Source organism: Perognathus longimembris, chromosome 9, assembly GCF_023159225.1.
Source record: "Perognathus longimembris pacificus isolate PPM17 chromosome 9, ASM2315922v1, whole genome shotgun sequence".
NCBI classification, from domain to species: domain Eukaryota; kingdom Metazoa; phylum Chordata; class Mammalia; order Rodentia; family Heteromyidae; genus Perognathus; species Perognathus longimembris.
Genome location: NC_063169.1, coordinates 20,479,693 through 20,507,437, shown reverse-complemented (window position 1 = coordinate 20,507,437; position 27,745 = coordinate 20,479,693). Strand labels below are relative to the sequence as shown.

The 27,745-nt window shown below is 34.1% G+C and overlaps 1 protein-coding gene across 1 annotated transcript; it reads left to right on the top strand.

The window, feature by feature from the left end:
* Nucleotides 1-415: 415 nt before the first annotated feature.
* Ufl1 (UFM1 specific ligase 1) lies at nucleotides 416-26,220 on the top strand. Its single transcript, XM_048353810.1, has 19 exons — nucleotides 416-563; nucleotides 1,470-1,615; nucleotides 2,548-2,576; nucleotides 3,686-3,783; nucleotides 4,095-4,209; nucleotides 6,512-6,642; nucleotides 9,450-9,508; nucleotides 10,344-10,490; nucleotides 11,631-11,806; nucleotides 12,955-13,134; nucleotides 15,248-15,368; nucleotides 17,636-17,758; nucleotides 20,320-20,437; nucleotides 21,260-21,423; nucleotides 21,502-21,632; nucleotides 23,223-23,303; nucleotides 23,601-23,686; nucleotides 24,326-24,506; nucleotides 25,114-26,220. Exons 1-19 carry the CDS (start codon nucleotides 487-489, stop codon nucleotides 25,330-25,332), a joined length of 2,382 nt encoding a protein of 793 aa, XP_048209767.1. The 5' UTR covers nucleotides 416-486; the 3' UTR covers nucleotides 25,333-26,220.
* Nucleotides 26,221-27,745: the final 1,525 nt, after the last annotated feature.

The following is a 27,745-nucleotide window of genomic DNA, read 5'->3' as shown; positions in this document are numbered from 1 at the left end:
TCTCCCAAAAGGTACCTGGCTCTGGGCCCAAGTTTCCCTACAAGTATTGGACAGCTCCAAGTTAGTAAAAGGATGATCTCTGCAGGCACAGTACTCCCTCCCGCTTCCACCCCCCCCCCCCCACACACACCAAAAAAAAGAAAGATAAAAGAAGCATCCATTTAATTATCACTTTAAAGAAACAGGAACAGTACAAAGATAGAAAATACTTTAATAGCTCGATTTTTTCCCTGTATCTTTCCCATCCACCCTACCAGAGGCCCCTAAGGTCGACCTAGTAGGGACACAGACACAGACACAGACACTGACCACAGACACAGACACACACCTGCTGGGGGGCGGGCCTGCGCTCCTGAGGCCCCGCCCCCGGTGGGCGGGGCGCGCGTTCCGTCCCGTCGTCGGGGGCGTGGCCTCTTGTCCCTCCGCGCTGCCCGTCGCCGGCTCGCCTCTCGGAGCCGGAGCTGACGTGTAGCTGTCCCAGCGGCGATGGCGGACGCTTGGGAAGAGATCCGGCGGTTGGCGGCTGACTTCCAGCGGGCGCAGTTCGCCGAAGCCACGCAGAGGTGCCAGACCCTCCTTCTTCCTGGTGGAGCTCTAATTAGGCCCGGGGTTGTCACACGCGGAGCTGAGGCCTTAGCGCCCGGGCCCCGAGCCTTGGCCCTGGTCAGCGGGTCTCGCCTGGTCTCGAGGCCGGGCCGCTGCCGCGTCGTCCCTGCCCCGAGCCCCGGCGCCGCCCGCCGCCCGCGCCCCGAGCCCGAGAGACCTGTCACCCCTGCCCGGTCCCTGCGACGCCGTACCCCGGCAGGCAGCTTCAGAAGGGAGTCCCCACACACACGGCCTCCCAGACCGCGAGCCGATCCCCATCTCTGCGCCCCTCTGTCCGCCTTGGCAGACCTACACCGGACACTTGGTACATCTGTCACTCCTAGGAACTGCAGGCCACTGACATTTAATACAAACCTAGCACACCGTGGGGGAATGTGTCCAGAATAACCTCTTGTGTTGAATAATATTGAACACACAGATGTGTTATACAGCATATTATATGTATATACATACACACACGCATCAAGTGTTTACGCCACTCATACATCTAAAGTTAGGAGAAAAGAATTGATTAAAAAGATTGAGTATATTTTTCTTACCTAAAATATGTATTCTCCATTTTCTATTCGGATTTGAAGTCCCTAAAGCAGGTTTAGAAAAGAGCACATTTGAAGTCTGAGTTTGAGGGATAGCTTTATCAATGAAGCACATGGTTTTAAGTGTACACTTGCTCACTCCCAAGCTTTTTAAAATTATTGGGTCAGTATGTTGTACTAATGAAAGATACACATTTTGTAATGTAAAAGTAGCCTTTCGTGCAAACTTTCTGAAAGCTTGTTTTCAAACTTTTTGAAAGTCTGTGTTTGTTTCATTGAGCAACAATATGTGAAGCATATGCCTAAAATGTTTCTCTTTTCCTTTAGGTTGTCAGAGCGGAACTGCATTGAGATTGTGACTAAGTTAATTGCTCAGAAACAACTAGAAGTAGTTCACACACTTGATGGAAAGGAATATGTCACTCCAGCCCAAATTATTAAAGAGATGAGAGATGAACTACATGTCCGAGGTGGTAAGTAATTTCTCAGGATCCCCTCCCCAACTCTCCCTTATTTTTGGACAGAAAACTCTTAAAAATGGTCATAACCAAGTAATAGCTGTTATATTTTATAGGATATCTTTCTTTTCAATTATTCCTATTAAAAAGATTGTAGGTTCTCAGAAATTACAGGCAGTATTCCATACCCATCATATTACTATCAACCCCCAAAGAATAGCAATTTTTGTCTTTTTTAAAAGTTGAACAAACTACTGATCTAATTGAGCAAAATTTGATTAAAATAGACCAACTTGAACCTCCTCTATTTTTTTGGTTTTACTAGGATTGAATTGAACCAAACATCTAGCCCTTTTTGGTTTAACTTAGCTTTCAGATAGGGTCTCACATTTTTGTCTGCTACTACCTGTGCCTTTTATGTCCTGGGATTGCAGACATATACCACCCCATCCAGCACTTTAAGCAACTCTTTATTCTAATAACTTCTGAGTTATTTATTTAACCTTGGTGTTTGTTTTATTTATCTTCTTATATATAGTACTAATAGAATAGGAGCTGAATTATGTAATATTTTGCTGACAAACCTACCTTTCAGTTTCAAATAATGGAAAAAAATCATCTTTAGTTGTCACTATGTCTTTGGCCTTAGTTGTAAAATGAATTGAATACTCTTCATAGGTCTAGCCAACTTGTATGTCACTTGTTTTTCATAATTGTTCTGATGTGATGAAGACAATTCTGAGTTACTGCCAAAGCATAAACCTTAATGACCTATTCAGCAAATGGTGTGTGTGTGTGTGTATTATGTGTGCATGTGTGTGTGTGTGTAGACATGAATTATTGTCACTTTGTGGACTTAAACTTATCTGAAGTTAATTCTGTAACAGTTTGCACTATTTACCTTCTCCACTTACATGTACTTTAAAATTAATATCTTCTCTTTAAAGGTCGAGTAAATATTGTTGATCTACAACAGGTAAATTTTAAATTTATAAAATTTTCTTTTGATTTCTCAATTTTTTATATTATGAATTTGATCTTCAGTGCTTTTCAAAATGTTCATTAATTAATAAAGCTACTCAGGAGGCTGATATACAAGGATCATTATTTGAAGCCAGTCTTGGCAAGAAAGTCCATGAGTCTCTTATCTAAAATTAACCAAGAGCTGTGGCTCAAGAGGTACAGCTTTAGTGTTGAGCACAAAATCTGACTGCTATGTTTCTTTCTTCCTGTTTTATTTTGTGTGCTGGTCCTGGGATTTGAACTCTGGGCCTGGGGCACTGTTCCTGAGCTAGTTTGCTCAAGGGTACCGCTCTACCGCTTGAGCCACAGCGCCACTTTTATTCTTTTTTTTTTTTTGGCCAGTCCTGGGCTTGGACTCAGGGCCTGAACACTGTCCCTGGCTTCTTTTTGCTCAAGGCTAGCACTCTGCCACTTGAGCCACAGTGCCACTTCTGGCCATTTTCTGTATATGTGGTGCTGGGGAATTGAACCCAGGGCCTCATGTATACGAGGCAAGCATTGAGCACAAAATCTGAGAGACAACATCCAGAACCTGAGTTCAAGCTCCAAAACCAGCATGCGCATGTGCGCGCGCACACACACACACACACACACATATTCACTAGTATTAGTATTATATTTTGTGCAATATTTCGTACAGTTGTAAGTTCTATGCAATCATGGTATAAAAATCACTAGTGTTTCAGTTTATAGTTGTAGTAAGAAGTTGTAAATAATAAAAATTAGAAAATATTTTCAAAATATAAACACATGTGATTGTCAAGTATACTTTATATAAGCCCAAAAGTCTTGTCTGAAGTGTCATCTGTTATATGAAAGTATAGTTTGTTGCTTAATAAAAATTTTCCTGGACAGTAAAAATGTAATTTTTTCAAGTAAAAAGTAAATAGGCAGTAAGTCTCTATAATCTTTTATTTGATCAAGATTTCTAATAATTGCAAATAAATTCAAAATTCACCTGAGATTAAGGAGTTTCTTAAAAAGTATTATTTTAAATATATAACTTCTATCTTATATGACAGTATAGAATTACTACTGATATAATTTTTGTTTATTTCCTAGGTTATTAATGTGGATTTGACTCATATTGAAAATAGAATTGGTGACATTATTAAATCAGAAAAGCATGTCCAGCTAGTACTGGGACAACTGATAGATGAGTAAGTATAATTAAAGAGCCTTTTTTTTTTTCTTTCAGATACTCTAGGCTAACCGTTAGACATGGTATTTAGAGTTTGCAGAGTTCTTTTGATTACAAGAATCATCCCACTTTAAAAGTACTAATTATATGAAGTAATATACTTATAAGTACATTCTGACTTTTTTCTATGAAAGTAATACAAATTATAACTTGTTTTTTCCTGTAGTAACTTTGTACTGTACCTCAAGAGAAATTAGATGTAAAACATGGAGAATATAGAGGAAAAGCATTTAATTCTCATTTTTTCCTATTTTCTTTTTTATATATTAGAAACTATTTGGATCGATTAGCAGAAGAAGTAAATGATAAGCTGCAAGAAAGTGGTCAAGTAACCATATCAGAATTATGTAAAACTTATGACCTTCCTGGAAATTTCCTGACACAGGTACTATTTCTTAATAGTATAATGGTTTCTTTTGTTTTTAACAAACAATTGTTTTAAAAGATATTAATGAGAGGAATAAAGTACCACATTTTCTTCTCACTAGTTGGTATATTGCAAGTATCCTACTTGACATATGCTGCAGCAGTATATTGTACAGGGATATTTCCTATTTGTTGATGGCTCTGAGGAGGCATTTAAAATGATTACATTCTTCATGAGCTACATGACATCCTGAAAAGAAATTAAGTTCTTAGACTTGATCCCTAGCCACAAACATATAGATTTATTTAATACTTCTCATATCAGCTGCACAGAATTTTTAATCAAGATATCTATCATTTTAATTTTCCAGTTGTATTTATAATTTTAATTTCCTAATTATATTTTAGCAAATAATTGCTGAAGATTATAACAGAGGGGTTACCACTGTCATCTGTGGGTGAAGGTTGAGGATCCTGTGAAATACCCTATAGTGTGTATGGCAGCTTCATTAGCAAAAAGTTTTTGTATCCATGATGTCAACAGTGATACTGCTTTTGATGTCCTCTTTTTTCTTCCTCTAAACTCTCAATCTCTCAATCTCACATATTTCTCTTAAGTTACATATTTGTGTACATTTGTGCTTAAATTAGTTATTTTTATATATAACAACATTTTCTGGAAAACAGGCATATCCTTAGTATTTTTCCCTGTTTTTAAAGTAGATTGACATTTTAGAATCATAAAAGTCTGTCTGGTACTATAGATGGTTAATAGGGTTTGCTGTTTAACAGATCTTAATTTGAATCTTGTCTGTTTCACTTCTTATTTATTTGACATTAGGAAGAATATTTCATCTGCCATGTACTTCAAGTCACATATCTGTAAAGGAGGAATAATTACAGCTTTTTCATAGGCTTTATTCATTGAGGAATAGTAAAATTCTGGTAGAGTTGAGACATTCAATAAATATTGTTTCTGTTTGGTATATACTGATTCAAAGGGACAGAAGAATCTCCTTTTAAATATAAATCACTTTAAGACCCCAGCTTATAAAACATTATCATACCATAACATATGAGATAAATTCGTAGTGGTGATTTACTCATCTATACTAAGAGAATGAGCGTCCCTAAAAATAGCATGTATATTAAAGATGTGTTTTTCATAGCATTTTAGGATCTAAGTTCTATTTTACATGAGCAAGTACATGTTTACCAGAGGAAATCAATGCATGTGTTTCTTACAAACATTTGAAAAATATCAGGCTGTAGCAGGATACCAGTGGGTCACACCTCTAATCCTAGCTACTCAGAAGGCTGAGATCCGAAAAAAGAGGTTCAAAGCCATCCTGGGTAGGAAAGACCATGAGACTCTTGTCTCCAGTTAATCACATAAAAGCCTGAAGTGCAGCTATGATTCAAGTGGTAGAGCACTAGCCTTGAGCAAAAGTAGCTCCAGAATAACACCCAGCCTCAGGATCAGCAAAAACACCAATGACAAAAAAGCAAAAGACAAAACAAAAACAAGCTCAGTTCCAAATGATTTCTTATAAAGCTCTCCCCTTAAATTTGTTTTGTCTTGGAAATATACAATTATATGCTATTTTTTAGTTCTATTTTTTCTCAACATTACCTACAAGTATTTTCAAAGGTCATTAAGGTGTTAAAACACTTTTCCATATTATTTTTCCATATTAAGTAGTTTTGAGTATACCTAACTCATTTTGAAATGTGAAATGTGTTCAGACATCCATCACAAGTACCTGACCCCAGCTATCGGATAGCTGTGTAGAAATACTTTTGAACGCAGGTTACCAAGAAACCAGATTATCTTCCAGTTCAAATCTGGACAAAGATAACTTGCTCATATTTTTGTCAGAGAAGATCATTTTTAAGTCTTATGCTTCTCTAAGTTATAGAATCTTGAAATAAAATTTATTTCTCTCTATTAGTGTTTGAAGGTCTAGGGAGGGTTTTCTCTGATACGCATGCATATGCCTTGGCTGCCAGTTCTTTGGATACTGCTGTATCTACAAAACTGGTCAATCAGTCATTTTCATTTTACATTAGAAATAGACTTCATTAGTAAAAGCTATTAGGACACTTAAGTTTTTTCCTTATAAACAGTTGGACTATATTGTTGGCTCTGCTATGATAATGAAATTTCTAAGATCCTGAACCTTTACTATTGGTGAGATATTTTTTATGCTTTCTGAAATTTCCCAGTCATGATTGATACATCAGTATAAATTGGATAATACAAACTCATAAAATTAATTTTGGTCTTTTGAATTAATAAAAATATTCATCTGTATCTTTAGGCATTAACTCAGCGACTTGGCAAAATTATCAATGGGCATATTGATCTTGATAACAGAGGAGTAATCTTTACTGAAGCCTTTGTATCTCGCCATAAAGCACGCATCCGAGGACTGTTCAGTGCTATTACCCGGTGAGATGCTTTGAAGCACAGTGACTTGTACCTTACTTAAATATGTCTTTTTTAACCCTATCAGCTGGATCTTTCTTGTTTGAAACAAAGTCCAATTGAGGACCACAGTTTATTAGACAATAGAAAAGGAGCTTCTGCAAATGGGAATTTGCCCTGTTTCCAACCTTTACCGTTAGGACCCTTAAAATGCTTCTACATTCTCAGTTTAAAAACCACTGTCCACATCACTATATTAAGGTCACCCTGAATTCATGAAAGGACCATGCAGTTTACAAAGTTAGAAGAATTTGAGCTCATGTCACATAATAACCATATAAACATATTCCTAACTTACTTGGACATATCATGGAGACAGATGATTTTTAAGATCCATCCTTACCAAGTAAGAGTCTACAATGCTGAAAAGTAATTATGTTCATTCTGAATGTTATATAGAATAGATTTAGAACCTACATTCTCTGTTATCTCCTCTTTCCATGACATCATTATCATTTCAGTGACTTTGTGACCCACCAAAAAATGTCCAAGTCTCATTTTAAAAGGAATGTGGGGGCTTGGAATATGGCCTAGTGATAAAGTGCTCGCCTCGTGGGCTGGGGATATGGCCTAGTGGCAAGAGTACTTGCCTCCTATACATGAGGTCCTGGGTTCAATTCCCCAGCACCACGTATACAGAAAATGGCCAGAGGGGGCGCTGTGGCTCAAGTGGCAGAGTGCTAGCCTTGAGCAAAAAGAAGCCAGGGACAGTGCTCAGGCCCTGTGGACTGGCAAAAAAAAAAAAAAAAAAAAGTGCTCGCCTCGTATACATGAAGCCCTGGGTTCGATTTCTCAGCACCACATATATAGAAAAAGTTGGAAGTGGCACTGTGGTTCAAGTGGTAGAGTGCTAGCCTTGAGCAAAAAGAAGCCAGGGACAGTGCTCAGGCCCTGAGTTCAAGCTCCAGGATTGGCAAAAAACAAAACAAAACAAAAAAGGAATTGTGAATTCCATATTCCACATTCTACATACTATTGAAATGGTTCATTTTCTTTAAATGAACCTTGAGATTAAGATGTGCATTTACTGGCTCAGTGATCTGTTATTTCTCACCTCACTTATCTGTCTTCAACCACATCTGTAGCAGTAATGTTATACTCATTAAATCCAGTGGTTATTTCTATCTCTATTTTGCTTTACAGCAATATTTAACTACAGGTAATTTAACTGCAGATATGTTTTCACATGGCAGCAAAAGTGATATTTTTGTTATTTTACAAATTAGCATTCATTTAGTGAGTTCCTTGTACATAATAAGGCACTAGAGGTTCAAAAGACTACAATATTATAGGGAAGAGCTTATAGTCTGATGGGATAATTTTCTTTTTTATCTTTAAATAATGTGAAACTTACAGATAAATTACTAGATAACTCCCTTGAGTTTCTTTTAAGGAACACTCTTTGTAAGGATATACTTAGGTAAATGGAATATAAAACATCAAAATAAAATATGAGAAAGTTGTAATAATTACTGTATGAAGAACAGATAAAGACTTCACAGAGCACCTGAATTGATTTAGTTGGTTTATGAGTTCTAGATAATTTGGCTGAAAGTTTTAGGTAAAAACAATTGATAAGATAATTTTTTCACACAAATAATTATTTAGAAATAATAACTTAGTTGGAGTTCTCCAAACACAGGGTTTTAAGTATTCAGTTCATTTTCTGAAACCATTTCAGCTTCCCCATGTCTGTTGTAGGAGACTGAAAACTTAGAATTACTTTTTTAAAAATTTTTCAATTACATGCAAAACAATAAAAACTTAGAATAACATTAACTAGATAACAAGCATACTGGCTTAAAGTACATAGGAACACAATATACTTGCAAATTATAGTTATTATAGAAGGAGTACACTCATGGGAATCTACCCAGTAGAAATAAAAGTATGTTCAAGGCTAAGGATACAGCTCAGGATATCAGAGTACCTTGCTTTGGATGCAGAAACCATGGGTCAGTCCTCTCTCAGCACATCTTGTCAACACATGTGTGCACATACACACATACCCCCCCCCACACACAAATATGCCCTCACAACATTAACATAAATATTAAAGGAAATCTAAATATGTATCAATTGGTGGATATGTAAGCAAAATATGATCTATCCATGTGAAGGAAGAGGAAATGGAGAAAAACATTCACTATGCCTTCCAAAGCCAGGTTCTGCATCCATAGACTCAACCATGGAGTAAAATAATCAGGAAAAAAACTCGCATCCATAATAAACTTGTAGAGTTTGTTTCTTCATTATCGTCTGAGCAATACAGCATAACAACTGTTTATAAATATTATACTAGGAATTGTTAATCATCTAGGAATGAGTTAAGGTTTGCAGGTTATAGGAAAATACTAAACCATTTTAAATAAGAGACTTAAGCATTCATGGGTTTTACTCTGAATGAAGGGCTATTCTAAAACCAACTTCTCATCTTGTATATGGATGACTATATACAGGAGAATGGAAAGGCACAGGCAAATGTGCTAGAAATCAGAATTGAATATTTGGTAAAATGATAGTATAAATCAATTCTGGATTGAAATGATACATTGGTTTCTCTGATGTTTCAGTAGGGAAATTCCAGTTAAGGATTTAAAATTTCATTTAAAAATGTGTTATCATTTAAAAACTTGTTTTTCCTAAACCAATTATCCTTTTTTTTTTTTTGTTAAATCACATGTAACTATATAGTGAATCAATTTCAATTCTCACTCTCTTCCTCCCTTTCTTCCTTCTTCCCTCTTTTCCTTTTTTCACTTTCCATACAGGCCCACAGCAGTGAATTCCTTGATTTCAAAGTACGGATTTCAAGAGCAGCTTCTTTACTGTGAGTTTTGTTTAAAATCAGTATCACTCAGGCTAAGAGTAGTTTAGGGGTAGAGTGTTTGCTCATTATGCATATACCCAATTTACAGATTTTCACTTCTCAGTCCTAAAAAGCAAAATGAGGGGTGGGCAGTGTTTTTGTTTTGTTTTTTTACTTAGAATTAGTCTGTAATCTAAAATTGGTTGGCCTAACTGCTTTGAGCCTTTACTGCCCATTGTACAACAAGTTCAAGAGCAAAAGTATTTATTTCAGGAGCCAGGGAACAAAGAGAAAGAACTTTGAGTCACACAAACCCAGTAATCCAAAGACCTCCTACTAAGCCCAATTCCCTGGCACTAAGGCTTTAATATATGGACCTTTAGGGGACAGCCAGCATCCAAACTGTAGCACTGCTTAATAGGCTAGTAATGCAAAACATAACTATTTTCATGTTTTATCCTGTTTAATCTTGAATCTTAATGTCTCTAATGTATTTTCTGTTTTAGAATATTTCTTTATGAATGCTCATATATATCTGTCAAGTGTACTACCAAACATTAAATATTATCCACCTCCAGAGAAATAGTTTGAGAAGAAAAACAATTTATAAATAAAATGAAAAGAATATATGCACACATTGTTGGACATACACATAGTGAGGTTTAATTGTAGGATTAAGGAAGTGTGTGTATGTATAGTGTATATATGTGTATAGTACTTGATTTATGCTATTTAAATTTCAAATTAATTTTTCACAGGGGAAAGAACATGTAGACAATGAAATGATAAAATGCAGTATGTTTAAAAGATTTCTGCCTGTTCTGACTTATTTGCATTTGTATGGGTTTGTTTTAAGCTGTGCTCGAAGAGCTTGTTACTAGTGGTCGATTACGAGGCACTGTGATTGGTGGGAGACAAGACAAAGCTGTGTTTGTGCCTGACATCTATTCCAGAACACAGAGTACTTGGGTGGATTCTTTCTTCAGGCAGAATGGATATTTAGGTAAGAACTTTTTATTTAAGAATAGAGTTTCTTATTACTAAAACATTCTTAGAAAGTATTGTACTAACCTTGCTTTCCTGCTGTTGCCAGATTACAATTATTCCCCTTGATTTATAGAAGTAATCATATTGTAGTCCTCTGCAGGTCTTAGATATGAATTTAATTCCAGAGTTACTCTACCAACTGTAATGTAAAACTGCCAAAAGCTGATATTGATTATTAATAATCTTTCCACTATATAAAAAGGATAAACTACAAGTATTTTAACTAAGATTACATTCACTGTATAGTTTTGAAATTGCCCAGTTTTCAATTACTTTCTCTTCGAAATATTTGGACTATCATCTTCCCAATGTTCATTTTTATCAGTTGTCATTCTTCTAAAACATTGAGGTTATTTCAAGTTTTGTTTCTGAGATTCTGACCATCATTTGGATGAAGTAGATTGACTAAATTTAGTCATTAAAACAATAATAGTTTGATCAACTTTATAACTATATAGCAGATTACTTTTTTAGTAGGAAACATATAACAAGTAAGCTAAGATACTTGCCCTACTTATGTTCTCTTCATCTCTTGGGATGTACTTTTTGTTGTTTCTTCAACCCAAGATCTATATTAAAGCATTGTTGTAACTCATTTTCTTAATTATGGTTATTTTGAGTGAAAGTTGTAGTGAAGAAGGTAGATATCTTCAGTAACTGTCTTGTCTGTACATTTGAGGATTTTTTTATGCTAAAACTTTTTCTAGTTAATTGAGACTAGAGATTTAATTTGTTCTACATTGTCCAAAGAGAAAACATTATTTTAACTAAAATAATCAAATTTAACTTCACTTTGTTTCTTAAATCATTACCTTCTCTACCCCTATTTCTGCTTTGATTGCTCAGTAGTCTCAAGTTTTTCTTTAGCTGATATTCAAAAAGTACCAATTTTTCTAATAAAGACTTATAGTGAAAAAAGTTTAAGAAGATAACTGGGGAACAAGCTATGATACAGCTCTATGTTTCATTCCTAAAATAATCTATAAGTCAGTACCTTTATAGTCAAAGCATAGGTTTTGTTAGAACTTAACTTATTCTAAGATTTCTAAAAAAATGAAAGTAGTGACAGTTCTCCAACTTTGGGATATATTTCTAGAATTTGATGCTCTGTCCAGACTTGGAATCCCAGATGCTGTTAGCTACATAAAAAAAAGATATAAGACTACACAGCTCCTGTTTTTGAAGACAGCTTGTGTTGGTCAAGGTCTTGTGGATCAGGTGGAAGCATCAGTGGAGGAAGCCATCAGCTCTGGAACCTGGGTTGACATTTCAGTATGTCTTGTCTTTTTTATTTCTTCTTTAAACCAGTGATCAATAAGAATTTGCTAACTAATATAGCCATCTGAAAAGCTATTATACACAAAGATAATCTTGGCTTTAGTGGTAACTTCAAATGGTTGTGGTTAAAACATTAATGTTAATTACTTTAAGTATATGATACAGCTTTTGAACTAATCTTTTTCATGTATATTAACAATATCCATAGTTCCATTAATCTCAAAACAAATAAGAAAACAATGTACAACACATATCCTGATACTGACACAGATGAGACTTTTCACATTTTATAACATTTAGAACTCTGCTGGTGTTGAGCATCCTGTAGCATTTGTTTGTCTCTTATCTACTAATCTCTGTTAACTTATTAACATAAGCTGCATGGGCACTGATGGCGTTTTACTTCATGTTCACTGTGGACCTGCCCTCCATTATACTAAAAGAAAAGTGTCAGTGATAATAAACAGGGGCTAAATCTATTAATTTTTAGTCAGGGCTTTAATTTAGTCTTTAAAAAGCAAAATATTCCCTGTTTGGGGTACAAAAGTTCCTAAGTTTTTCTCTTGTTGTTTGTTTGAATTTTGTTGCTAAATATATATATATATATAACTAATTTCAAGCACTCTGTGTGTATCAGTCATCGTTCTCTTTGTTGGATATGTGATAAACTTCTACTCTCAAGGAGACTTTTTGGGAGAGATATGTATACAGAATGATAATGCAGAGATAGCAGATAATGCAGAGATAGCAGAAAATGCTTAAAGGAAATATATTTTGTAGGAAAGTTTTTAGGCCTTACTGGGAGACTATGTGCATTTGTGAGAGAGAGGAACTGGGTACAATTTGTAGGTGTCATTTTGGACAGTTTGTGATCCCTTACAAGTAGGGAAATTAGATAGGAAATAGGTTATGATTCCCAAGCTCAGCATGATGATGAAATCTGAAATACAATTTGAAAGATCCTAACGCTAATTATGGTTATGAAAGCCACATAAGGAGAACATACTAATACGCATACATGCTTACATATGTGTGCATATTTATATATGTACATTCTTAAACCCATATGCATATTTTTATACATATGACAATCTGTACTATATGGCCTTTTCACTTCATTTTTACTTTGTTTATAATTCTAGCCCCTGCTTCCCAGTTCTATATCAATTGAAGATGCTTCCATGTTGCTTCAGCAGGTGATGAGACTGTTCAGCAAACAGGCTTCAGCTACAGTCTTTAGTGACACCGTTGTAGTCAGTGAAAAGTTTATAACTGACTGCATAGATCAGTTCAGTGAACTAATGCACCAGAAAGCTGAAAAGGTAATCCAGATTTTCTTTGCTACACCAATCTTAACAAAATTTGTACATTAGAGTCATCTGTTGTGTTTTGAAAAATGACATAAGCAGTCTATTCCAAAACAAATACTTTGTATGAAACCCCAATTCCCTTTAATTATTCTTATTTACTTTCTTACACTCATTTTCATTTTTCTTTTACATTTTTATTAGATCATATGCCAGAACTTAGAGACCTTTTAAGTTAAAAATCACCTAAGTGAAATTTTACACTTTTTTTTCCACCAAAATTGAGCTTTCAGTTCAAGGCCTCATGCTTACCGAGCAGGTACGCTATTAGGTAGAGCTATGCCTCAGCTCTTTGTGCTTTAGCTATTTTTTTACATAGTAGCTCTTGTTTTTGCCAGAGGCTGGCCTTAGGCCTTGATCTTCCTAACCATACCTTATTACCAAGTAAGAGGGATTATAAACATTTATACCTTTGCCCAGATGAAATAATATAGTTAAGTCACCTGAGGATATCGATCCAAGTTTAAAGCATTGAAATGAACATAGCAGTATCTGTATAAATACACACTGAACTTTCATATATTGAGTAGCTCAAGAAAATAACTAGGTTTTTACATAGCATAAGGTATGTGTATATACACTCAAGTATTAGTAAATCTATCAGAGCATAATTTTTTTTCTAGTTTGAGTATACAAAGAACTTACTGTTGCTATCAAAATTGATTACTTGTGTTAATGATGGTGGAACATGCTTCAACCTCAGCATTCTACAGCCTGAGAAAAGGCAGTTTATGTCCAGCCTGGACTACATACCAGGATTCTGTCTCAAACAAACAATACAATTAGTTTTAGCATAATTGCTGTAAAAGTATTGGAGTAGAAATAATGCCAAATTTGTCTTTGTCTGTTTTAATTCATATTTGTAGTTACCAGCATCATCTCTTCATAGAACCTGGTTTTATGCAGACTTATTAAATAAATAACTAATGTGTATTTAGCTTCACACCTTTTAAGTTAGATAGTAGTATAAAAATGAACTTGTCCTGATGAACAAAAAAAGATGAAAAAGATAGATTTCATATGACTAAATCTTACTTTAAGCATATTTATTCTTTTATGACTTTGGACAAGTGGCTCTCCACTTTCATTATCTTCAAAGAAAAGATGATATGCACTCTAGAGAGGATAAATGAAAATAAAGGGAGATATATATATATGGTCTGATGCAATAGCTATCAATTTTCTCAGTTAAACTGTCAACATTCTAAATAAAAAAAAGAACTGATAACATTATCATGAAAATGTGCTTTTGTTACAGTAATTATAGAACCTTTTCTCATGAAAAAAAAAACAGTTTTTGAACTTGGAAATAGTTCATGTTGTTAATCCAAACTTAAAAAAAAAAAAAAGTAGAGAGCATCAGGAATTCATCTAGCCAATCACTGGTGGCTCACACCTGTAATCCTAGCTAGTCTGGAGGCTGAGTTCTGAGGATTCTAATTTGAAACCAACCCCAGGCAAGAAAGGCCCTGAGACTCTTATCTCCAATTAACCACCTGAAAACCAGAAGTAGAACTAGCTTTGAGTAAAAGAAGCTCAAGGAAGAGGCCCAGTTCCTGACTTCAAGCCCCAGGAGTGCCCACCCCCCCCCCCGTCTTCTCCCCCCACAAAAGGAAGAATTCAAAGGAAAAATAGGCTTGTCCAGTAGCATTGGTGTTCTTAATAAAAACAAGGGGCAAAAAGCTCTGCAGGTAATCATTGAAGAAGATTATTACATCTATATTATTATTATTTGTCTTTTCTTTTTCTTTTGGTACTGGGGATCAAACCCAGGATGTTGTACATACTAGGCAAGCATTTGCCATAGAGCTACATCTCAGCCCCGAAGAGGATTACATCTGATATTTCATATTCAGAGATTGCAAAGGCTTTCTTTCTAACCTAGCAATAGGTACAAAAAGCCAAATTTTTTTAGCAAGATGAAACAGATTTAGAGTGGTAAAGCTTTATATTTCTTAACTAAGAAGCAAAGGAAAAGAAATAGAATGTAATTATACAAGCAACTTTTATGTTATGCTTTTTGGAAAGCTACATATTTTTACTTACCAAAATTACATGTTTATTTCAGGAAATGAAAAATAATCCTGTGAATTTAATCACTGAAGAAGATCTGAAACAATTCTCCATTTTAGAAAATGTTAATGCAAATAAGAAGGATAAAAAGGATGAGCGCAGGAAGAGAGCAACAGGTAATTAATTTTTACTTATGAAAAAGATTTAAAGAAAGTTTCTGTTTGTGGTGTGAAGTTTGCATTACCCTTTTTACAAGCCTTGTTCTTGAATTTTTGACCTTTGAGAACTAATGTCAAACCTTTAACCTAAGTTGTTTTAATCATGGAAAATAGAAGCATAAACCTAATCTCATGATTTTACTCGTTTCCTGGGAGGTAGAGATTCTCAAACATGCAAAGTTCATATTTGCTTTGTGGCCTCTATACTAGAACATACCACGCATGCTCACTTCAAGACTTCTGCAAGTAGGTGTTCTCTCCCTGTAATGTCTTCTCCCACTCTCCCAAATTTCAGTAGATGGTTCCTTTATTTTATTTAGAATTTGACTTTTAAAGTCATTTTCAATAACTTGGCAGTTTTTCATCACTAATCACTGCAGTATATTTATTGTTTGGGAACCATGTTGGTCTCATTTCATGTTGTAATCCTGTTACCTAAATCACCATTTGATATTTTTATTTATGTAAATGTTTATTGAAAATGAGCCATTTTTAATTTTTTAAATCACTGGAAATTATTCTTGGTAGCACTTGTACACTGGAAACTTGTATTTGAAAAATACATGTATTTTTCATACTTTTTATGTAGGAATAAGTTTTAATGCCATCTCAAGAATAAAAATTGGGCTGAGAATATGGCCTAGTGGCAAGAGTGCTTGCCTCCTACACATGAAGCTCTCGGTTCGATTCCCCAGCACCACATATATGGAAAACGGCCGGAAGGGGCGCAGTGGCTCGGGTGGTGGAGTACTAGCCTTGAGCGGGAAGAAGCCAGGGGCAGTGCTCAGGCCCTGAGTCCAAGGCCCAGGTCTGGCCAAAAAAAAAAAAAGAATAAAAATTGATATCTGCAATTTTTATTGACAGATACAGATACGTTGAGCTTATACTATAAAAACTTTATTCTTCTCCTGGAAATTCACTGTTTCTTTGAGATAGTTTTATTCTTCCTTAAAACCTTTTCTTGCAAAATCATGCAGTGGTATTTTAAAATTTTTTCCAATTCTTCCAGGAAATGATAGCATATTAGTCTGGTAAGTTCTAGCAGTGCTTACAACCATGTATATTTTAATTATATATTTTATCTTATCATTATCATGTATCACACTTTATTATGTGAGTTGATGATATAGTTAAAATGCACCTTAATTATTTGGTGATGTGTCAGCCTAACTATAATCTGTTCTGTTTCTTTCTAAATATTATGGGTCATATGGTATTTTGTTCTCAGTGAAAGTACTGTTGTCTTCCAAAAGTTTACCTACAATGCCTGAGATCATGTCAAAAGTGAATGTCCTTTCATAAGAAACATTACTAAATGTTAAAAATTCAGTCACTTTAGGTATGTGCCTTTAAAAATAGTATTTTTTCCATAATAAAACAAAGGGTAAGTATATTTCACAATATGATGAAATCTGAGGGAATTCTATACAAAGTTAGAAGATCTTCAGCTTATTAAAATAACTTTATTTTATTGAAAAATACTTAGGAAATAAAATAGTTTCAGTATTTTTCACTATTCATAACCCATTTTAACGTAAATATTCTATTTCATAGAATTACAATCTTTTATGTAAATAATAAATACCTCAGTAAACTCAGTAACTTGCTGGGCCTGTTTTTACTCTTTAGTTAATTTTAATGGTATTTTTCTATAGAAATCATTAGTATTCATGGTCAACATTTATAGAATCCTATTATCTTTGAAATAGTGCTGCATCCAAGAATACAAAAGTGATCTGCTCCTTGGTCTCAAGAAATTCATGATCAGGTTGAGTTGTAGATGAGTCAGGATATCTCCTGAGCATGGATAGTGATCCTTATGCTAATTAGGTAAAACCAAGTAGAATTGTGACGTTATACTAGAGGAAAAATCTAGTATACTATATAGTATAGTATGTAATAACAGATAAGCAACTGAAGGGATGTATCTTTTGAGGAGATAAAAGAAAAGGTGATGGAATAGATTTGGCTAAGAAAATACCATACAAGCTACAGAAATAAGATGACATTGTAGAGAGATTGCATTTAAAACAAGCAGGCTAAGAATTCTTTAGTTAAAGAGATTTCTTATTATTTGTTAATTTTATTTGAGTCCAGAAACTCCAAGCTTTAAAAATAGTAAAACATTTCTTAATTATTTTGCTTTTTATTTTTCTGCTTAAAGTTAAATACAGCAATATAGCATCATCAGTTTCTAAATGACTAACTAGTGTCATTCCTACCAGAGGGTAGTGGCAGTGTGAGAGGAAGCAGTGGGAGCAATGCCCGCGAATACAAAACTAAAAAAAGCAAGAAGAAAGGAAGAAAAGATGATGACAGTGATGATGAATCTCAGTCATCTCACACAGGTTTGGGGCTTTACTTTCTTTTCCTTTGCTCATGACTTTTAAAGTACATTTGTTAAAATGTATATGCTTAAGTAGATGTGCTTTATACACACTTTCAGTGGGAACAAATTTCAGTCACTGCCTTTAGGTTAAATAAAATCTCCTCAACACAGTTCATATTTCAATTACCAAGTTGCTCTTGGATATTCACTGTGAATAACTGCATAAAGCATACACCTATTGCTAACTCTTCTGGCCACAAATTACCATGTAAATGACAGGTGAAAATGACAGGTGAATATTATTGCCCCTGAAAGTCAGGTCACTCATTTTAAGGAAATAATCACTATTAAACACCAATTGTTATTCATACACATGTTACAAGGAAAGGAATATAGCGGAGTTACCTCTGTCTCCAAGTGATAAACCCATTTGATATTTTACAAAAAATGGACATTCCTAGAGGAAATTTGAGTGATAAGAGAAGTGGATAATGATGAGATTTCTAACGCTCCAGGAAACCCAGATCACACTCAGAGGAACGGAGCTGACAAGCACTTGTGGACAGAAGTGAGGAAGGGATTGTAACAGGGAAGATAGAGTTTATACACCTGAAATAGGCAAAAAACAAAACCATTCACATTAAATGAACCATTTGAAATACTTCAAGAGAGTGAAAGGCCAAAGGATAAATAAAAGAAAAACTGATCAGAGTTTTATATATATTTAATTTTTACAATAATGCAGAAGTAGTTGGTTGCTTATATTTAGAGGGATAGAATTGACTAATTCTGATAATCCATTGCCTCTTTTCTAGATCTGCTGGTATACAGAGATATTAGATCTGAAAAGGACATACTTTGTTTTCCTAAATAAATTTGGTTTTTATTTTTGTTTAAAAATGTTAACAAAACCATGATACTGCTCTCTTTATCAACAACAACAACAAAAATTTAAAACAAACTTTAAATGATCTTAGTGTGAGATTTATATTTCTTCTCTTCCACAGAGTTCATTACATATGAATTATAGCTGGGAGATGAAAATATCAAATGATGTGACTGGTGTTAATGCACAATTATTTACAAGATAGGGCAATTGTTTAAGCTCTGTCTTTAAAATGTCCTAAGAAAAGTTGAAATAGCTACTGTACTGATACACATAAAAGTGTTATTTATTTAAAGGGAAATTTCTTTGTAAAAACTACTTGCTCTAAGTTCCTTTACTTCATTAAGTGATGAGATTTTCCCATGTGTGTTTTTGTTTTTTCTTTTGTTTATATATATGTGTGTGTATGCATATGTGTATATACATATACACATACCTGTACATGTATATATAGTTTTATATACATATAAAAACACAGATATATATGTACATATATATTTGTATATCTTTATGAATTTTCCTGTTTCACAGATGTATTCAGGATAGAGGTGTAAAGAGACATTTTTACAAAAAACTTTTCTGATATCTGTGATCCTAAATGAGGCAAGTGATTTTTTTGTGTGTGCAAAGATTATTGAAGAGCTATGAAAGTAGCAAAAACATTCTACCTAAAAACTCATTTGAGTGCTTTTGAAAAAGGCTGTCTTGTAATCTCTGAAATGGATGCTGAAATTGGGTTTTGGGCTAAAATATAGAACCAACTCAGTGTGAAAGACTACTAAGAAGAAATATAATTTAATAACAGGTAAAAGGCATACACGAAGCAAACAGAAAAACCAAACTATTTATTGTAAACATTAGGAGTAGGAAAACAGGTCTCGGAAAAGAAGACTAGTGCTTGGATATCTACTTTAAAGCTTTGAGTTCTACTGCTTAATTCTTCTTCATTCATGTTGAAAAGTGATTTTCGCCACTTATTTCTATTGCTATTATTTCACTTGTAGAATGGAAATAATTGCTTATTTAAAAACCATAACTTTATCATTTTAATTGGAATATTGTTGGCTTTCTTTGCCTGCAACCTATACTAAGTGGGTAGGTAAGATATTTCCACTGTAAACAGTTTCCACTATTTTAGCAACTTCCAATTTTTCTTTGAATAAAAATAATTTTGTAAAGGCAAAAATAAATTATGGTTCTAAAATTATTATCTTTACTTTTGTCAGCAGTACCTCCTAAAAGGACAAATTTTAGCTTAAAAATTCTATTAGAGTTTTGGACCTTAGTTTTAATAAGTAATCACTTTCATAGTGAAAGAAATTCTACTCAGTATCTATTGTCCTGTTCCAAAAGATACTTTTTTAACTGTGTTGTTTTAATATCCAAGCTTATTTGAATCATCCAAATGAAACAAAGGGAAATTTTTGCTTTCTTATTTTCAGATGCACTTGTATAAATGAGTAATTTTTAAATGAAGTTCAAGATGATCACTTAAAAGAAATTTTATTATATCCTAGTTTTTACATTTATTTTTTAGGTATTTTATTTGATATTAGAGATACTGATATAAAAATGAATATGAGAGTTTATGATAGGTAATGAATAAATTACCATTTATTAGGTATAACAATACCTTATTGACTCGGATTTTTTATGTATTCTTTTCTCCCCCCACACTGCTTTGTCTGTAATAGGAAAGAAGAAGCCAGACATTTCTTTTCTGTGCCAGGATGAGATTGAAGATCATTTGATAAAACATGTACAAGATGCATCTGAGGAGTTTATTTCTGAACTTGCTGAATACTTAGTAAGGCAAGTAGAAAACATTATTTTACATTTCTGATAGAATTTTGATGGTTATGAAGTGTGTACTTCACACATACATTTTAGATATATTTTTTGAAGCTTTGACATTAATCTAGCCACAAAATCTCTAACTTTATTTGCCTACAGAAGCAATTTAGTTCAGCATTGTACAAATATTTTAGCAAAAGTAGTATGGAAACTAACAACTCAGAACCACCGGAATGTTTGCTGCTATTGCTCTATCATAAATCTTGGTTGAGGAGACAAACACCAGGACTAATCACTAACTGTCTCTTAGCATAAAAATAATACACAGAACCAAGAAAAGATTATTTTCTATCTTATTTTTGACAGAAAATAATGTTTACTTTTTGGTAGGACATAAGTAACTAGTTGGCCTCCAAAGAAGTAAGTTTAGATGGGCATAAGTACTTACCACTCTTGGCTACCCAGAGGCAGAGGAGGAACATTGTGGTTCTAAACCAATCTAGGCAAAAAGTTCCTTAAGTTGTAGTTCCTGGAAATGGATCAGGGATTTATATTCTGCTGTTCTCCAAATTAACTTTAAAAGTCTGTTTTCATGTGTAGAGTTTTATTGGTGTTCTTGTCCTTTTCAATGCAATGTCATTGAGTACGTTAAGAAAAATAGTCCATTTGAGTTATAATTCCTGGAACCAGAAAACAAATTTTTCATGAACTCTTCCCCAAATTAATTTTATTTGCTTGAAAAATAGATGCCATTTCTGAAGCCTTATTTCAATAGAAGTAAAATTTCTTACCTACATAAATCTAATACATTTTATTTAACTGCATTTATCTTGTACACAGACCTCTTAATAAAGCATATCTCGAAGTGGTACGTTCAGTGTTCATGTCTTCAACTTCTGCTTCTGGAGCTGGCAGAAAACGCACCATCAAAGACCTACAAGAAGAGGTTTCAAACCTATACAATAATATTAGGTTGTTTGAAAAAGGGATGAAGTATTTTGCAGGTATACTTAACACTGTTTTGTCATAGGGTTTGAAGTTATAGATGGAAGTTAGTGTTAACAAAGTGCTTTCCTTTCCAGATGACACTCAATCTGCTCTTTCCAAGCACTTGCTGAAGACAGTGTGTACTGACATCACGAACCTCATTTTCAACTTCTTAGCTTCAGATTTGATGATGGCGGTAGATGACCCTGCAACCATTACAAGTGAAGTATGTTCTGACTTGTCTGCCACTGATTGTCTTGGGTTATCACATTTCATTTTCTCTTGCTTGAAATAGTTTTAAAACAAAATAGAATATAGGAACGAGTTCTTTTTCAGTACTGGGCTTCGAACCCAGGGCCAAGCTAAAGGATTTTAGTTCAAGTACAGCACAACATATATATAGTTGCCCACAGGAATGGTAATGCAATCTGTATATTAAGAGTAAAGATGCTTAATTATTTCTAAGAAACAAGGTGGTTGGTTTTTTCTATAATTCTTGCTATAATCACATCTTCTCTTTTCCTATTGATCTGTAAGCCCCTTAATAATCTGACCAATTTCTTTGACCTTGCATTCATTTTCATATGGTATCATGTCATTTCAATATTTAGATTAATTCCAGTTCATTTTAAAAAATTGATTCTCAAACTCAAATCCAAGCTCATCTCTTCTCAGCTATCCTCACTGTGTGAGTCAGTACAGTGGTGAAACCTAAGTTGCCTAGAGGCGGAAAGTATTGTGTGTCCCTAAGATGACAAAAGACACGTTTCTCCTCTGTCCTTTCCCCTCTTCCTCTTCTTCCTCATCCTTCTTGGTCCACTTACAATGGTCAAGTTAGGAAAAATGAGAGAAGTAAAAGTATCTTCATATGTAGGACTCAATATAACTGACTTTAAACTGAGGTCAAACTACATTTTTACTTACAGACTCTGGCACTGGGGTTTCTAGACATAAAGGTGACGTGTTGTTTTTTGGAGGTTTAATTTTATGTAACTTCTCTCATAGTAAGGACCAGAACAGGGGCACACTTATTCCCTCCTGCCCCTGCAATGTACTGGCTCTCTTCTCTTTCAATAAGCAATAAGTCCACCTCTGTATGAGAACTTCTGTTTCCTTCTTTTTTGCCAACATCATTGGAAATAGAGGCAGTTTATCCCACGCCCTTAAAGGCTACAGTAGGATTGATGTGAGGTGGGATAAAGAGGCACTATGTTGCCCTAGTTTTCCCAGACACAATATACTCTAGGGCCTTGCTGCCGAGCCATTTCAGCAGGCCATTTCCTAAAACCCTGCACCAGAAGGAACTATCTGGCTGGTCAAGAGTGCCAGCAAACATCACAAGGCACTTAAACTGGGAGAAAGGTCTGAAAGCCCCTTATGTCAGCATAACAAGCAGGTTAATCATGGAACAAGATCCCAGGCCCCACCCTAACAAGCATCCCTGAGCTCTGTGAGTGAGGTTCTTCTCAGCCGGCACTGCCCTGGGAAAAGTATTTTCTTCCCTGCCCTAGAGGGAAGGAGAGGAAATTGCCTCTTACCCCAGTATTCTACTTCCCACAAAGCCAGTGACATTCTTTCTAGTCTTCCTCTTCTATTGCTGGAGTGGGTTATGAAAGTAGCTGTGTTAGCTTTTTTAGCTAACTCTTGGCTAGTTTTCTGATTTTGGAGTACAAGTAGAATATTTTCATCCCTAGTTTGAGATTTAATATTTAAAAACAAGATAAATTCTGTTCAGTATTATAGTAGTAAATATATGGAGGTTTTTTGTCTGATTTTTATACCTGTCATTTATCAAAAACCATTGTTTTCTTTATAGGTAAGGAAAAAAATTTTAAGTAAATTGTCAGAAGAAACCAAAGTAGCTCTCACAAAACTCCACAATTCTCTTAATGAAAAAGTAAGTCTATTCTCCTTAGTTATCACAGCTAGAGCTTTGTATTATAATGATCTTTAAGCAGATTTTTATAAGAATAATTGCTAAAACATATTCTTCTCCAAGTTACTTTCAAAGGTAAAAGAGAAGCAGCTGGATGCATTTTACCATTTTTTTGTCCTAAATCACAATTTCTAATTTAATGCCAAAATGACCTTTTCAAAAGTGTATTAAGGGTATTAAACTACACAACAGCATTAGATAGCTATATTTCCTTAAGTACTTGTATAAAAATATCAATTACAGTAAATATCTTTCTAGAGCATAGAAGACTTTCTGTCTTGTCTGGATTCTGCAGCAGAAGCTTGTGATATTATGGTAAAAAAAGGAGACAAGAAAAGAGAACGGTAACATTGAATTAATCTGTTAATAATACTCATATATGAGACATTTCTTGAAATTTGAATATTACCATCTAAACCTTGCAAAGAGAAGTATATTTAAATGTCTGTAGATCTTCAAGTATATTCAGAATCCTAATATAGCTAGCTAGGTAGTCGTCTCTGACGGTCATGATAACATAGCAGAATTTCTTAAATCCATAGTTGATTAAACCTGGAACTTTTTATTGGCTCTGGACCTTCCTTATAAGAAAACTTATTTAAATGGGCATAGTTCTTTTTAATTCCTAGCAACTTAAAAAAAAATCATACTTTGAATATTCCTGCTTTATAACATTTTCTGTAATTTTTATTGTATTCCACTATCCATGTAGTATTGTATATGTATATATATTTATATGTGCATATTTATAGATATCATACATATTTATATGCTTATATAAATATGAATAAATAGTATTAACATATATTTGTATAGAAATATATAAATATACTTAAAGATTCCTTAAAATTTTATTATGAAAGTAGATCATTAATCTAGGGAAACTATAAAAGAAAATAAAAGTGTGAAAGGAAAGAATTGAATTTTGTGAGGTAATTTTGAATTTTTGTTTGTGTGTGTTGTTTTGTTTTATTTTGTTTTAGACAAATACTATTCCAGCATCGACAAGCACTGGCTGAACAACTGAAAGTCACGGAAGACCCCGCTCTTATTTTGCACCTCACATCAGTCCTGTTATTTCAGTTCTCAACCCACAGCATGCTCCATGCACCTGGAAGATGTGTTCCACAGATCATAGCTTTTCTTAATCATAGAATTCCAGAGGTATTACATTTTCAGTACATTTGAAATTTTTGAAGCTTTTCAACTTTGAATATTTTGAGTGGGTAGATATGAATCATTGTCAACACTCAGATGCAAAACATTAACATTTGCCTTTTTACTTCCAAGAATGTGAACAGTGAATTAGGACATTGATTTTTAAAGTTTAGCATGGCTCTTAAGAATCTTTAAAAATAATTTAAATCCATGGTAATACTTTCAGAAAAGACCAAAAAAATGTCTTATTTCAGCTTCTCTCATTTTGCCATACTTTTCAAAGACAAGTTCAGATGTCTTATTCTGTACAAATTCTTCTCAGAAACCCAACTCCTCAGTTCAATGTAATTTGGCTGTTTTGAACCTCCCTTTGTTTTGGCTGATAAAACTTAGATTAGTCACTTTTTAACGGGATCTGCATAGCTGTTTTATTTTTCCAATCTGTAAACTTCTTGATATCAGGGACCTTATTAGATTCAGCTTTCAACATACCTGGCCATTGTCTTACAAAGATCAGGTATTCAATGTATATGATTAAAAAAACTGCATTATCTAGTCAGTAGAAACTTGAATTCTGTTTGCTAATGACTTTTCTTCTCCTTGCTCTTCATAGGACCAGCATACTCTTTTGGTAAAGTATCAAGGTTTGGTTGTGAAGCAGTTAATCAGTCAAAATAAGAAGACTGGGCAGGGAGATGATCCCTCCAATGATGAGTTAGACAAAGAACAGCAGGATGTCACCAATACTACTCGTAAAGAGCTTCAAGAACTTTCTCTATGCATTAAAGACCTTGCTCTGAAATCCAGGAAATCATCTGTGACAGAAGAGTAGTGACCCTCCATGTGTTATTTAGTGGGCATTTTCCTCCCATAGTTAAAAGTTGAGTGATCACAAACAATAGACATGGTCTCTACTCCCCTGTCAGCCCTTCTCTATGCAGAATTCAAATAAAATAATGGTGGTGTCTTAAATGTCAACCTTACGAAGATGTGAATTTTTATAAATTGGATTCTCTCTGAAAGTTTTTCTCTTCTCATAAATTCAGTCTGTAATATTTTTTCATACGGAATTATTTTTGCTTAGTTCCAAAAGATATCGTATATTTCAGGCTTGTTTTCTTCGATACTAAGTAAAGAATAAAATGTGTGTATTTTTCATCTCTAGGAAAAATCTTTCTCATCTGCTATTTGATTTTAAATAACATTCCTATACTTGCATACATTTATGGAGAAACAATGTAGTCATGTTTTTTAAAAAAAGAAAACTGCTTTTTTGTGTCAGACAAAACTGAATTATGAACTTTTAAAGTAATAGAGAATGCTTTGAATAAACGCTAAAAAGATATTCATTTTTATTATGAAGCCTTGGCTTTTTTTTTTTGCAGATAGATGGGCTTCCCCGTGCAACTTTTCAAGGGCCGCTGGGGTGCTTTCACATATGAAAACACCAGAAGGGCCCCTACCCTGTCCACTCTTGGAAACAAGCTGCTAACCACAGTGACAGGAAAGACAAAATTACTGCTAACAGGTGTAAGTCACACCTTACATTGCACTACAGACTACAGATGCACTGCATAGTTTCTAGTAACCCAGTTTGCATTTCTAAAGTCATGTCAGTAGCTACTCTGACATCTAATACGTTATAAGAACCTGTAGGACAGTTAGGTTGCTTTTCCCAGTGATAACCTATAAATGCATTTTAATCATAAGAACCTTTTTTTCAAAACTAAAAGCTCTTAAAAATGGGTGTTCTTGACTGGAACTTGTGGCTCATGCCTATAATCCTTGCTACTCAGGAGGCTAAGATCTCAGCATGACTGTTTGAAGCCAGCATGACAAAGAGAGACCATTATCACCAAGTAACCACCAAAAAGCCAGAGTGGATCTGTCACTAGAATCTTGAGCAAAAACAGCTAAAACACAATACACAGGCCCTTAGCTCAAACCCCAGGACTGGCACACACAAAAACTAGGTATTCTTATTTTCTAATAATTATTAAAGTAATTTCTTGGTATAATCATTTTAGCTAAATGAATTTTACATAACAGTTTATTACTTATGAAAATGAATTATTTTAAGTATAATAGCCAATTCAATATCAAATTAAAAATATTTTATATATAATTCCTTATATGACATATAGAACTTTATATTTTAAAATGCTTAAATACAAAGATCATGCTACCTCTTTTGCATTTCAGACAGTTTTAATCCTGTAATTGCTGACTAAATATTCTTATTATCGTTGGTAGAACTAGGTTAAAAATATTTTTTGAGTAGTTTTGTATATTTTCATATGAACAAAGGAAGAAAAATGGCAAGTACTTTGTGACTGAAGACTCTAATTTAGTCTTATTATTTCTCTTCCAAAATATTAAATACCCAGACTGCTTTTTATTCAGCTGTTAAGAATCATACCATTTCTGTTTCAGAAGATACCAAAGTAATCATGATTCTGTCAAACTAGATAATAAATAAATAGAAGGTATAGATTCTGATTTAATTTGTGAGTATAATATAGAAAACATTGAACAAATAAAAATATTCTGTCTAAATTTGTGTTAGCTAAAGTAGTTCTTTATTTCCCAAAGTAAATCGTTTTTATTTTTTTGTAAATATTATATGGTTGATTTTCTTTGTAAAGATCTGATTTCATTCATAGATTTAAAGTTGTTAAATGTTTATTGCAACCTTAATGTTCAGGTTAAGTATATTACTTAAAATTGCTTTTATTGTATGGCACTTTAAAGCATCTTATTAGTATCAAAACTAGTTAATGGATACCATCTGTATAACATATTTGAATTCTCATTCTGGATATTATTAAAGGATCTTATTTTATTTATCTTACAGATAATTCCATAGTTACCAATGTCTTTCATTACTTGAGAGTTTGCCTCTTATTAACCATTTTATCTTGGCCATTTCTCGATTAGCCATATATGAGTAAATTTGCAGCTATATCCTCACATCTGCTAATTCATATTATTGAATATATTAGAGTTGCTGTAAATTTTGCCTATCTTCTGACATCTTTCATCTACAGACTCATATTCATTTGGAGAGTTAAAGGAAGTTATCCCAGTTCTGACCATCTGAAAGATCCAGTGACTAGTAGAGTTTAAGTTGCTTGACCTAAATGTAGAGCCATCTTGAATGTATTAGAGAAGTGTTCTGCCCGTGCTAGAAAGCACCAGTGGATTCAACAGTGATGTGGAGATTGCTGCAGATTATACATTGAGAA

What these genes read in the sequence shown, in the direction of transcription:
- Ufl1 (XM_048353810.1), top strand. Translation starts at nt 487, where the DNA reads ATGGCGGACGCTTGGGAAGAGATCCGGCGGTTGGCGGCTGACTTCCAG. An exon ending in CTGGGACAACTGATAGATGA is followed by an intron (nt 3,784 to 4,094) that starts GTAAGTATAATT and finishes TTTATATATTAG; the next exon opens with AAACTATTTGGATCGATTAG. An exon ending in ATCTCAGTCATCTCACACAG is followed by an intron (nt 17,759 to 20,319) that starts GTTTGGGGCTTT and finishes TGTCTGTAATAG; the next exon opens with GAAAGAAGAAGCCAGACATT.